The sequence below is a fragment of the Sabethes cyaneus genome, chromosome 2 (assembly GCF_943734655.1).
Source record: "Sabethes cyaneus chromosome 2, idSabCyanKW18_F2, whole genome shotgun sequence".
NCBI classification, from domain to species: Eukaryota; Metazoa; Arthropoda; class Insecta; order Diptera; family Culicidae; genus Sabethes; species Sabethes cyaneus.
The window spans coordinates 245,254,054-245,268,072 of NC_071354.1; the positions used below are offsets into that span (position 1 = coordinate 245,254,054).

Sequence of the window (14,019 nt, forward strand, 5' to 3'; positions counted from 1 at the left end):
CTGGCTTCCCGGTGCGGTGCATTCCCGGCATGGCCAAGCGAAGCCTTTCACACGTGTTGTTGAGCACAGAAGTTTCGAGTGGATCGGAAATCCGCAAAATCAATTATGGTGCACAAAGGAGCCTAGCGCGAGCGGACAAAACCCTGCCGGAGTTCCTATTATTCGAAAAGTTCGGATTGCATCGTATCACGCATCTGGAATTGCATTCGGATCTGTTTCGCTGGTTGGATGGTTGATTTCGAGTGGGAAATAACAGTACCTGAATGCCAGAAGCCAACGTTTTCCGAAACGGCAAAACATAGAAAACATATTTATTGGAACAGGGTTTTGATATCTTTGGCATTCAAACGACCGATGAAAATTCAAACTATCCCCCCACCCACTCGTTACAAGTATCATGAATTTTTTAATACTGTAATATTTTTGCCTTGCCTAAAAAATTCTCTAGATGGGAAAAACGAAACACATTTTTACTGAACTGCTGCCACGTTAATAAAATTAGATATATCGTTCGGCGTGCAATTTTTTCCAGATGCTGACTTCAATCGCCATTAAAAAAACTTCCCGCTGAATAGCGCTCTGAACGAACCACTATTATTCGATCATATATTTAACAGCTGCGAACAACACGTAAATCGGCTTCAAAATGCACCTAACGATCAGATCATGTCCTTTTCGGTACACATCTACCTAAATGTAATAATAAATGATATATTTTGGGCTATTTTATTTCTTCAGTCAGGTGAAGTGATTTTCTTTACGATATCCATTTCCAACGGCCATCACAGCTGTCTTGCTTGTCGATGCCGATATCTTTGTTACCCCGGGGGAAATTCATTAGTTTTGATTACTACCAAGCACCAGCAAGAGTAGTCTTGGTCTAATCTGCAAGCGCGTGAATAAGGAGAATGAAAATTATTCTCCACTAGACTAGGTCATGCTATCAAAATCTGGGGGCAAAGAAACACTCTCACTTCCTGTTTGTTTACGATACGATTGCAGTTCTGTCGTTTTGCAAATGGCTTTTGCTATGACCTCGATTTCGAAACACAGTTAGTTCTTATATAGATAGTAGAGAATAAATACCACAAACTATATAGTTTGTGTTAATACTTTACTATCTGAATAGTAGACTCTAACAGGCCAAATCGAGGCAATCCTTATAATTACAGTCACAAAAAACTTGAGTCCTAAACGCTGAGCTAGGCGAGCAATTGATTTAAAAATGAACCAAAAATTGGAATTAAATTAGATTGGAATTTGGAATAATTTGAACTTCAAACCGCAAATGGACACGAAATCAAACACGAAGATTTCGTCTTATTCTCTCACACGTTTTACTTCTTTTATGTCTGTTTTTTTCTTTTTTCCACTTTTTGTTCCGTTTTTACTCCTTTGCTGTGCCGTTTACTTGGTTTTTGCTCTCATTTTCCTTCCGTTTTTTCTAGTTTTCGTCTGTTTCTAACTCTTTTTAATTCCTTCCTTTTTCATTTGTCGTCTTCGTTTGTTTCGCTTATCCCCTTTATAATACGCAGTTTTTCAGTCGCCTCTTGTGCTCGAAAAAATTGGCAGCCCTGCGGGAAGGCGCATTCACCACATACAGTTTTAGCCCGCGGCAGTATTCTTTTATCTGTCCGCCCATGGACATGACTACTGAACTGCTGACGGTGTTTGTCTCTCTCAGTTTTCTGCTATTCAAAACAATTCATTCGTTGAATGATTGCTCGACTAACTCGTCAATCAATTTTCTAGCTGTTGACTAATATTTTAGATCTTAAGGTTTAGTTTTTTACGGCCTGCTTTTTAAATCAACTAAAACCTGGCTGAAGGAAATTAATTAATACCTCCGAGCAATATTTACGATAATTGTACTTTCGTTTGTCCTTGTCGGCAGTTCAAAATGAATGAATGATTTACATTTGATTTCATTGACTATTATGCAAATGATTCGCTCGAACCGTTGGTTTCAGGCTGGCAATGTTGAGTTCATTTCATCTCTACTAGAAACAGTAGAGAATGAGCAGTATATTCAGCATCAATTCAGGCGTATTGCATAAAATAGATGAGATTTCTAAGCAATGTCACGTTTATTTTGCTTTTGGCTCCCTTTTTTCCCTTTCCTCTCCGATTTTTCTTTTACATCACCCATTTTTCGTCTCTTATTCTTCTGTTGTACCTTTATGTTTAGTCCATTATTTTGGTCTTCTTTGCTTTTTTTCTGTCCCGTTGTCCCGTTTTCTCGTTTGACCTCTTTTTCCCGTTTTACTCGATTCCTCTGTAGGGTTTCTGTTTTTTCTCTCGCCAGTTTTTATTTTCCTATTGATTATTTCCATTTTTTTATTAGATTTATAGTCACTTTAACAGTTTAGGTCATTCGTGACTTCTGCGGGGTTTGAACCCTGGTCCTCGGCGTGAAATGCGTGAATACTAACCACTACACCGGGACTGACCCCGTTTCCATATATATTCCAGATTTATTCCATATTTTCTTCCTTGTCACGTTTTCCCTCTTTTCTTCTTTCCGTTTTCCTTTTTTCTGCCCACTGTTTTTTGCTTCTCCTTTCCTGTCTCGTTTTTCCTCATTTTCTGGCACGTTTTTCATATTTTTCAGCCTCCGTTTTGACCTTTTTTATCCCAATTCGACTTTTTTCTTTTTTACAGTATCATGTTTTCGCTCTAAACTCCTTCTTTATCTCGTTTTTTCTCTTATTATATCCTACTTGTCTTCCTTTTCTGTCCCGTTCTATTTTTCTTTTCTGTTTTATCTCTGTGTCTTCGGTTTTCATTCTTTTCTCCATTTCTTTTCTTTCCATCCCGTTTTTTCCTCTTTTTCGATTCTCTTTTCTCCATTTTCTTATTCTAGTATTTTCTTGCTTCCTTATTCTCCTTTTCTCTTCATTTTTTCAGTTTTTTCCTTTTTTGTCCAGTTTACTCTCTTTTTCTTTATAATTTTTCCTTCTTTGTTCTCATTTTTCTTATTTCTCTTTCGTTTTTCTTCTTTTCCACTTTTTGCTCATTTTAAGTCTCGTTTCTGTTTTTTCATGCCAGTTTTTAATCTCTCTCTCTCTCTCTCTCTCTCTCTCTCTCTCTCTCTCTCTCTCTCTCTTCGCGTTTTCCACTTTTTCTTTGCCGTTTTCCAATTTTTGTCACGTTTTTCTTCGTGTTCTTTGTTGTGTTCCCCTTCTGTTTGTTGTCATTTACTGACATTTTCATAAGATTTGGAATCGTTTATCTTTGGAATTGTACTTGAAACTGTTTAAGCCCAATTGGACTTGAAATTGGTGCTGAAATTGGGCATGAAATTAGAATTGAATTTGTGGTTAAATTAGGCTTGAAGCTAAACTTGGAATTCAATTAATAACTGAATTTGGAATTGGACTTCAAACTGGAACTAAGCAATTAATTAAATTTTACAGAGAACTTGTTCAGTCTGGCCATGCCAGTGATGATCGACCGACGAATTCCTTATAATTGACCAGTGCAGCTGCTACTCATCCCAATTTTAAAATCTTGCCGCAATCCGGAAGGCTATATTAAACCAATGCATCAAGCCGCATTGAACCGAAAGAAAAATGATCAACATTCGAGCGGCCAAAGTACGCAATAATATTTCCAAGAACGGCTCTTCGTATAGCGAAATTAATGCCAAATAAAATGAAAAACCCGAATTAATCCACCTAGCGGCGTGACCTAGCCTTTCTACTGCCACAATAATCATTATTCAATTTCTCAGGAACACCTATAATTAACTTGACTATAATTTTAAATCCGTTCCGTATTCTTCATAAACCTTATTTACCAGTAAAATTCACAACGCAATACGTAGAATAATTATATTTTCTTTCCTTGGGTGCGTAAATACTTGTAAGCGTCATTTATGTTACTTGATTATTTAGTTTTATAATCGGTCGGCCTTAACTTTTGGGCTTCAGAGCCACATGCGAAATTTGTTTTGAATTGACAATATGAAATATGTGTTCATAGCAGATTTTTTGATATTTTGATATTAATACCATGCGTTGAAAAGTTAGCATCTTTGAAAAACAAGAGTTCAGAAAAATTATTATTAAACTTTACTTTTGAAGAAAATGGATATCGACAACAAAATGATTAATCTCAAAATTTTACTATTAGTTTGCTTGGCTTCAATTGTGTAATATATCTGAATCAGAAAAAATAACTGAATAGAGCAGTAGATATGAAAAGAGAGAACTTTTTCTTAGCTGGCGCTCCTTCAGATAATTATTTTTGCATGAAAATCAAAACTCAAGCTTCTTTTGAATGTACTTTCATGAAAAGATAGTCATTAGCTTGATCGCATCGTTTTTACAATGTTAGTGGGTTAGGAAAACAAGATGAGGTCGAAAAATAGTGCAAAAGCTGCCCCATAAATATGCTTGAGAATGGGAAATATGATCGATATGATTTCCAGTGCTTGTCATTTTTGATTTATTTATTAAAACATAATACATGACATAAGGCATCTGTCCTTTAGAATGTCACTAACGAAAACAAATCTTACAAAATTACTACCGTGCAACGTTTACTTCCTATTTTTCATATAACATTTCTAAGCTATCTATTGATTGAAAAGAGCATCTATTGATGCGCAAAATTTGTTTGAAATTTGTATTAATTTATTTGGAAAAATCAACTCACTAGTATTTTTAATCTTATACACCTACATGCTTAAATTAACTGCTTTTCTTCACTTTTTGCTTTTCTTGTACAATTGTGGGTAACAGCAAGCGAAGAAAATGACATTTGAAATCTGAAATCAAAGAAAAGAAAAAACTTTTCGAGAGAATCCCACTAGGTATTTAATATGTATTCATTTGCAACAGATACGTAGTTCGCCTACGACGTGCAGGCTTCATCAGTGTCTTATTTCAAAGCGTATACGTATCTGTCGCGAATAAATATTAAATAGTGGAATTTATTCGGTAAAAGTTTCATCTTTTCCTTAAATTCATAGTCCGTATTCCACTAAGAGGCTTCAAAAACTTCAGACAATTGGCATGTTTCTCACTTCTCTTGAATTTCAATGCAAATTTAAAAATTGCAAATCGTCATCCCATACACACACATACATACATACATACATACATACATACATACATACATACATACATACATACATACATACATACATACATACACACATACATCACACATATTGAATACAATCAACATTTGATTGATATGTTTTAATTTCTCACGTTTTAACGGTTTAATATACGGAGCTTAAGTGTTAAAGTTTGAATAACTGTTGAATGAATCGTCCGATTTTAAAGAACTCGGTTTCGTTTGATAGATCTCAGCAGTAATTTTCAAATAATAATAAAATGTGTGATGTTTTTCATTGAATTAATGCTTATATGTTACAAAATTATGTTTTAAATACTATTTTTTCACATTTCTTTATGTAACTTTCAAACTACAAATCCAATCGTCATGAAATTTGGAAGTTAAGGGTTTGCAAGGCTCCTGTTTCATATGCAATCAACTTTGTTCAAATCGGTTAAGGGAGCTATGAGATAATGAAGTCCCATATTTTTCGTATTTTTATACATAACTTTTGAACTAAAAGTCCGATCAAAATGAAATTCAATAGCGACCTATGGGAAACTTAGACCTTTCATTTGACACTAAGAACATTAAAATCGGTCCAGCCATCTTCGAGAAAAGTGAGTGAGATTGAAAGCGTTACATACACACACACACACACACACACACACACACACACACACACACACACACACACACACACACACACACACACACACACACACACACACACACACACACACACACACACACACACACACACACACACACACACACACACACACACACACACACACACACACACACACACACACACACACACACACACACACACACACACACACACACACACACACACACACACACACACACACACACACACACACACACACACACACACACACACACACACACACACACACACACACACACACACACACACACACACACACACACACACACACACACACACACACACACACACACACACACACACACACACACACACACACACACACACACACACACACACACACACACACACACACACACACACACACACACACACACACACACACACACACACACACACACACACACACACACACACACACACACACACACACACACACACACACACACACACACACACACACACACACACACACACACACACACACACACACACACACACACACACACACACACACACATACACACACACAGAAAATGCTCAGTTTTCAAAACTGAGTCGAATGGTATATGACATTCAGCCCGCAGGACCTTCTTTCCATTTCCGGTTTTTCAAGTGATTTCTATACCTTTATACTATATATTTATATAGTAGAAAGGCAAAACTGTTGCCTGCCGTGTGCCTTGTTTGGAACCGGAGGAATATATAATTGCGCTCATTTGCGAAACGTTTCGATTGCTGTTATCAACCTAGGCGCTATAGGGCAACCGCTCGTACACATGATGAGCGATGAGAGCAAACGCAATGGGCTCTGCTCTACCGAGTTCGGCTAACCCTTACCACGGGTGACTTGTGCTCCCAGAATGAGCAGTGAGCACGAGACAGGTGACAGGCACTCATAAATAGTGATGTCCGATTTTTTCAGTTAATCGATTAGTTAATAATCGATTACTTTTTAGGCGAGCAATAATCGACATCGATTAATCGGCGCTGCATAATCGATTAATCGAAATAATCGATTGGTTATAACCTTTACGTCCTGCAACGGGGCGGGATGGGCTTTGGGGCAGGGAGCAGTGACAACCTTCACTTAAGCGCCAGGTAAGGATTAACTTGCCATGAAGGAGCGTGTTTAGCGATACAATCCCGGTCCGGCTAGAATACCTCAGAGCAGGTCCATCGAACGCTCAACTATAAACTTACGAACGAAATGCCGACGAACCTAACATCGGTTGAATCCGTTCGGCCGACTCAACAGGGGGACAAGAGCAACCATCGGCTACTGCAGTGTCCCCTAGGCGTCCTACACTAACCTACCGGGGGCTAACTCGCGAACCGATCTGGGGAGGAGCACATACGGGGACTCACACTTTCCGAGGACACATATCGTAGCAAACACCATTTCGAGGGTTAACAGATCTTCATTTACACGTTTGGCTTAATCTAGTGGTTAGTTTTCTTTAGTTTTTCTTACGGCCTGCTGCTTCTTGTCGACGAAGGGTCTCTGATGTTCCGATGAACAGGTGACTGTGCTAGACTAGCGGTTTCGTAGACCGCTTACAGATAGGCCGTACCAGATACGGGGTGGGTAGCAAATGGTGAACCGAATGTTTTAGTTCGACCGGGTCCGACATCCGGTAGCTGGTACGAATGGTGGTGAATCCACGGACAGTAACGATTGCTTATGTGGCGGGTATAGCATACGGTTGGCTCTTCGGCGATCGGTTCCTTTCCTACGATCGATGGTGTATAGGGCCACGGATGGTAGCAACCAGAGGTGGCATAAGCCGCAGCGCAGACTAAAAGACACACACGGATGGTAGCAACTGCTTGCTCGCTCGGTGTGTTGCTCGGAGAATCGGATCACGCACTCATCGTCGACACGTGTTGAGGCCGACTGACGATGGTCGCGCTCTCAAGCCCTAAGGGAAGACCTCCGTTTGAAGGAGGTCGCTGGTGGTCTTTTGCTTCGTTCCACTAGGCGCTTTAGTGCTTTAGTTTAGTTTTCCACTTTACTTCTCCTTATTGTATCTTTTCCGAATACTAGTTTACTTCACTTTTCGTCTTCTCATGTATCACTTTGCGTCTTCTAACTTCTAGCTCTTTCCAATCTTGCGTGTCGTCTCTTAGGTGGTTGTCTTTAAAATCGCTCATTCCCCAGACTGATTTGCCTGTCAAGCACATGACTTTACGAAGGTAGTGTGTGGGATTGGACAATAGGGTTTGTCACCTTATTTATTTTGTAACCTCGTTACAGTCCCCGACACCAAAAAATAACTTTGCGTCCCGTAGTACTGTCCACTAGTGTTATGGAATGTGCAGTCAGACTTAGGCTAGTTACATAGAAATTGAGGACACCGCATTTTTTGGTTTTTGTATAGAAAAAGACGAAGGGTATTACCCAGTTTTCTAAAAATTCCTTACAAAATTCCGTGTCTGACAGACTGACAAATTTCGAATTATCTTTTGACGGTGGCACGGTTAATATCTAGATTAAGTTTAGTTTGGTTTTTAGGCTTCAGCGTGGTATTTAAACCGGCCTACTGCGTGCAAAGTGGATGAATAAAAATAAAGCCTTGGGGTTAAACATCCTCTCTAAGATTTGACCCATCTTTAACGACAGACAAGGTAACTGTCTTGTCGGGGCTATTGCAACAATCCTACTGACTCTATTTAGGAGCACCGGCTAGCTGAGATTAGAACATGCGACTACTGGTTTCTTAGATCAGCATCGTACCTCGAAACCAACGAACTGGCTGATTGCGTGTGGTTAATTTAGAAGGTAAGCGCCTGCCACTGTAATAATTAAGTTTGTTAGAAATTGTCAAACAATAAAATTTTAAATAATCCGGCATAATCGATCGGCCAGTTAATCGATTATCTAATAATCGGAACATAAAGCAATCGATTAAAAATTAATCGATTATTTTAGCGGATAATCGATTAGTTCGATTAATCGAGAAGTAATCGGACATCACTACTCATAAACAGGGTGCGAAATATTGGAAACGCGAGTGTCGCATATCGAGCTCGCTTAGGGAGTCGGGTAGGTGGGGTATTCTAGAGTGAAAAAACAGTAAGAAATTACTGTATTTCTTTTCTTAGGTACCCGAGCAGGAGCCAATACCTCATCCATACCTAATGAATATCAAATTCAGCTATCATATCTAAATTTGATATTCATTAGTTATCGCAATTTGTGAAGAATAACTTATGAATATCTCGATGACATATGATACCTCGATATGCTATTAATAAGTAATTTTACGTCTTTGTACTACACCAAATGAATTACTGAATCAGCTATGAAGCTACTTGTAAATGTCTCATTGAAATGACCTTGAAACCTTAATTGACGTCCCGTGTAGCAAAAACATTTGATATTATTTAGATATTGTAATAACAAAACGAGTTATTATTTAAGCGTTTGTAGAGAATTTTTAGCTATTATTTTAGTTATTTTACCTCTTATGTCAAGCACCACTTGGTTCCATTTGCTTGATTAGTTCTCGAGTTATGAGGAAATTTGTATTTCATTTGTACAGGAGCCCCCCCTTTTAAAGTGGGGAGGGGTCCTAATTCACCATAGAAAATTTTCTTGCCCTCGAAAACCTTCACATGCCAAGTTTGGTTCCATTTGCTTGATTAGTTCTCGAGTTATGAGGAAATTTGTATGGAAGGCCCCCCTCTTAAAGGGGCGAGGAGTTATAATGCCCCTTATAAAGAGGGGAGGGGTCTCAATTTACCATAGAATAAATTCTTGTCACCGAAAACACCCACATGCCAAATTTTGTTCTATTTGCTTGATTAGTTCTCGAGTTATGCAGAAGTTTGTGTTTCATTTGTATGGGAGCCCCCCCTCTTAATGGGGGGAGGGGTCTCTAACCTTTCCTGGCCCAAAAACCTCTACATGCAAATTTTCATGCCGATTGGTTCAGTAGTTTTCGATTCTATAAGGAACATACGGACAGACAGACAGACAGACAGACAGAAAGACAGACAGACAGATATCCTTTATTATAGGTATAGATATAGCAGTTTTTCTTAACAGTGTTGCAAGCTTTTCAGTTTTTCGTTCGATTTATAGCACTAGATGAGGAAATATTTAATCAAAAAGGCGTAAAATATACGTTAGCTGTTTGATCATAGCCTTGTAAACTGTTTTTCATCTCGCTAATAGACATGAGTTCTTACTTTCCTTGTTTATTGCGTTTATTGTTGCTAGGAGACTAATATTCTCTTAATTAATGTAACTAATCATGCGGGGAACTGAAAAGTTGGCAACACTGTTAAGAAAAAGCTTTTTATATGCTCTATAAATGCTTTTCCGACATGCCAAAGTATTTTTACATTGCGTAGAGAATTGCTGCTTCAAAAAATAGTTATTTTGCTCTTAATTTTATATTAAAAATGGGGAATTACTTGCTTTAAAACGCTGTATCTCGGAATCGGCAAAGAATACCTCGGGGCGATGAGTGATTCTTATGTAAAAAAAATTGCGGAATACGATCAAGTTGAAATGATTTTGGGATAAAATTGTATTCATTGAGAGAAAAGAAAGAGAAAAAAAAATTTCAAATTGAGTTTAAAAATGTTTGGCAGCACAGGTGCTCAAAAATAATATCTTTTTCGAATTCCTTGGATATTTCCGAAGATATAAGCAAAAGAAAAAAAGGGGTTTTGACAAAATCGGGTATTTTCCTTAAAAATGGAGGCGCTCCCATTAATTCAGGAAATGTTCGATCCGTACCAAATTTTGGATTTTTACTTTTTGACCGAAAACGAACAATCTGGCAAAATTTGGTTCAAATCCGTGAGGGTCGATTACACGTTTGAACTTCTTTTCGGTCACTTGGCATGGAATGACCCATATACTTGTGACATATTTTAGTAAACTGTTGAAAAATTTTGCCCATAAAATACCGTTCTGATTCAAATTTCGGGCACTTCAGCTTTGAATGCTCTTTAACACAGCTAATTGAATCAAATATACTTATTAGTGGTGAACCAGTCGCAGGCTGAAACCTGCAGAATGTTTTTAATCCGGAAAAGTATAAAATCAAGCTGTAACACTCCTTGTAGGTAATCAGTAGGCTCTCGAAAAAAGTGAAACAACAGGGTCGTCAGAGTACATTTATGGCAGTTAGTATGGCACCGAATATCACCCTTTCCTTCCCTTCTTCAGTGTACCAACATGCTCCCATGTTGGAAAATCATCACAAAAAAATAAAATTAGTTCAACTAACCTGCTAGCCGTAATAAGATCTTGCAACTCGAAGCACTAAACATTGCATTCTATAAGTTCTATTACTTTTTGGGGTATAAACTACACACTAAATACTGAGATTTCTGCCCAATTAAAATTCATCACTATCTGTTCACTTTTTCGCCGTCGATTTTTCATTAACTTTTTGGCCGTTCCAGTCGTCACATCACTCGCGAAACTTGAGATACAGAAAACTTTAATAATTTACCACCCGAAGTTATTTGGCAAGATATTAAATGATTTTACCCAAACTGTTCACTTCAATTGATATGAAAAACTTTACTTCGTTTCGATTGCAATTCCGAATCCGCGACCGTCGTTGTAGTACGTTACCAAGGAAACGGGTGTATATGTGGAGTGATGCCATATTTACGTTGAGCATGAAATTGACCATTAGTTTTCGCTAAAATTAATTCTGTTATTCTGATAGTTTTCCCATGGGTTTAGTGTCAAATAGACGCTGACGAAAGCGTTTACGCAGCATTCTGTTTGGCCCTTCACTCTTAGCGTTTTACGTAAAAGTTTCTGTTTTTTCGTTTAGATTATTTTATCTGTTCTTGTTTCTTTGCTCGTTCCTCAACCAAGTGCGCAGTTGTACTCCAGATTAGGAGCAGTTCACGACAGCATCTGGCCTGGAGCGGGCGGCTGATTAAGAAAGGTGTAATCTCAATCAGTAATAGCCCCGAAAGCTGGTCATCTGGGTACTGCAGCAGATGTGTCGCAAAGGCGCGAAAGAATGGTCGATTCGTCCGATTTTACCAGTGCGGTGGAGGGACGGGCTTCGTAATGATGGGCAGAATGCAGGATCGCGAGCATTCAGTGCCTGGTGATTAAAAGCACTTCTTACCCCACAAAGATATCCACAAAGCTACCTGGAGATCACCTGATCAACGAACGTTGAGCCAAATCGACCATATTCTAATCCAGTGACATCCAAACCGTGGCCACCATTGATTCTAATCACCAACGTACGCTCCCTACGGGGTGCGAATAAGGGCTCAAGCCAGTACATGTGCGCTCAAAAGTGTCGACAAAGCCGCCCTCCTCGGTTAAACATTTGGCAATTAAATAACCTACGAGATCGCGAGCACTACATGCGCAAACTGGGCGAAATTCTATCTAACTCTGCAGAACTAGGTATACTTCGACCTTCGGGGACGGATGGAGTAGGATATGCTCCCAGATTTTGTTACGTCGTCTATACCCAATAGCAAGAGAATTCGAGGGCAATACCAGGCGGGCTTTTCGGGGGACCAGATTTTCACTCTCTGACCAATCCTCTAGATAAACAGTTGACACTATAAACAGCCAGTTTTTAAACGAAAGTCATTTCGACCGATCAGAAAATTTACCGTCACTTTACATATGGCTTTCACTGAGCAAAATATCTTATATTTTTGAAAGTGTAGCAAAAAGGATTCTCATTGTATATATCAATTGCCAGCTGACAGGTGAAATCAACGGTTCTAGCTGTAGAAACCGATTTCGGTTTATTTTGGGACAGAGAGCGCACAAATGCTCGTAGGCAACACTCTTAGTACCTAACCATTGAAATATAAGTTTTCCTTTCCAAATGCGACAGCTCGTCGCATTGCCATGACAACCCATCCTCTGATAGCAATGATACAATCAAAATAAAACAAAAAATCGCTTACCGAAGCGAATTTCAAATTGAATAGAACTGCTCGAATTTTCTATACACGCAAAACTCATTTAAGTCTCGACGTTTTGAAACTGAACCGAACTTGTTACTGGGAAGTGGACCTAAAATTGAATTGATATTCGATTGACAGTTTGAAATGCATTTCCTAACACACAGCGGAGGACATTTCGTTTCCGCTGGGGCAAGAAGATAGAGTAGGTACAAAATCCTTGCTGGTTACGAAATTGTTTGATGCTCGGACCCGCAGCAGGATGCTGCGTTCGTTTGATGACCAACGGACGAACTATTTTCAGCTGCATGCAGTAATGGAATTTCTCTCGAATGTGTGCAACGATTGATTGACTGGATGAGTGATTATGAAAGCAATTTTTACTGAACTCAGATTGTGGGTTGGTTGGTAAAACTAGGCCGACAAATAAATTGAAAACGCGGCAGGCAGTCGTCCTGGTCAAAGGGTTTCATTTAAATGAAAAATCCGAACACGATTTCTGATTTGTCGAATATGTTCGTTACCAATTTCTATGTTACCATCTGATCAAATTCAGATCTGATTGGGTTGCGTGGGTTCATCGAAAAGCATTCCGAGAATGGCTATCCCATCCCATCAGCATCATCATCGTTCAAGCACTATCTGCACACAGCTAAAGGTTATGAACCGGCTGCTGGCGCAGAACTGGTCTCGCCAAACAGCAGGGATATAAAATCGAGTGCTAACTTAGGACTGATAGTCTATCTATTCAACCGTCACGTTCGACGCCAAAGATGGTGAAGCTGTTTATCTCGTTAAAATAAATGAGGAAACATATTTCCTTTGTTCTAGCTGAGACTGTGCCCCATATAGAAGCAGCTGGGCGTGCTTTCTTCGCTTTGTTATGGTAGAAGTAATTTCTTAATTCGTAACTTTTTGTCGCTAAATTAGGTTCGAAGCAAATGATGGAAGTTTACGTAAACAACGATGAATTCAACCGAAATAATGGTTTTTGTTTTTACTTCGCAGGGCCTCCGAATTGCCGCGATCAGTGGCGTCCTTGGAACTTGCCTGGGTGCCTGGATAAAATGCTTTTCCGTTCGGCCCGACTTGTTTTGGGTGGGCTTCATAGGCCAATCAATTGTGGCCGCCTCGCAAGTGTTCATCCTCTCGCTCCCGGCCAAGGTAGCTGCGGTGTGGTTTGGCCCGGACCAGGTCTCTTCTGCGTGCAGCATTGGTGTGTTTGGAAATCAGGTAAGTGATTGGGCGCATAATGGTGGCAAGCAACGATATCAACGATTTTCGGCGTGCCAACGGTAATCCCGTGTCAACAAGCCACTGCTGCTGCTGGCCGCTTCCGA

The 14,019-nt window shown here is 39.3% G+C and overlaps 1 protein-coding gene across 1 annotated transcript in view; it reads left to right on the forward strand.

Annotated features, from left to right (window-relative positions):
- The window catches only part of LOC128734170 (feline leukemia virus subgroup C receptor-related protein 2), a 61,384-nt gene that overhangs the window by 10,826 nt on the left and 36,539 nt on the right, over positions 1-14,019 (forward strand). The window contains exon 4 of the mRNA XM_053828214.1: positions 13,688-13,912. Within this exon, the coding sequence (XP_053684189.1) occupies positions 13,688-13,912 (225 nt within the window). The remainder of the gene's footprint in view (positions 1-13,687; positions 13,913-14,019) is intronic.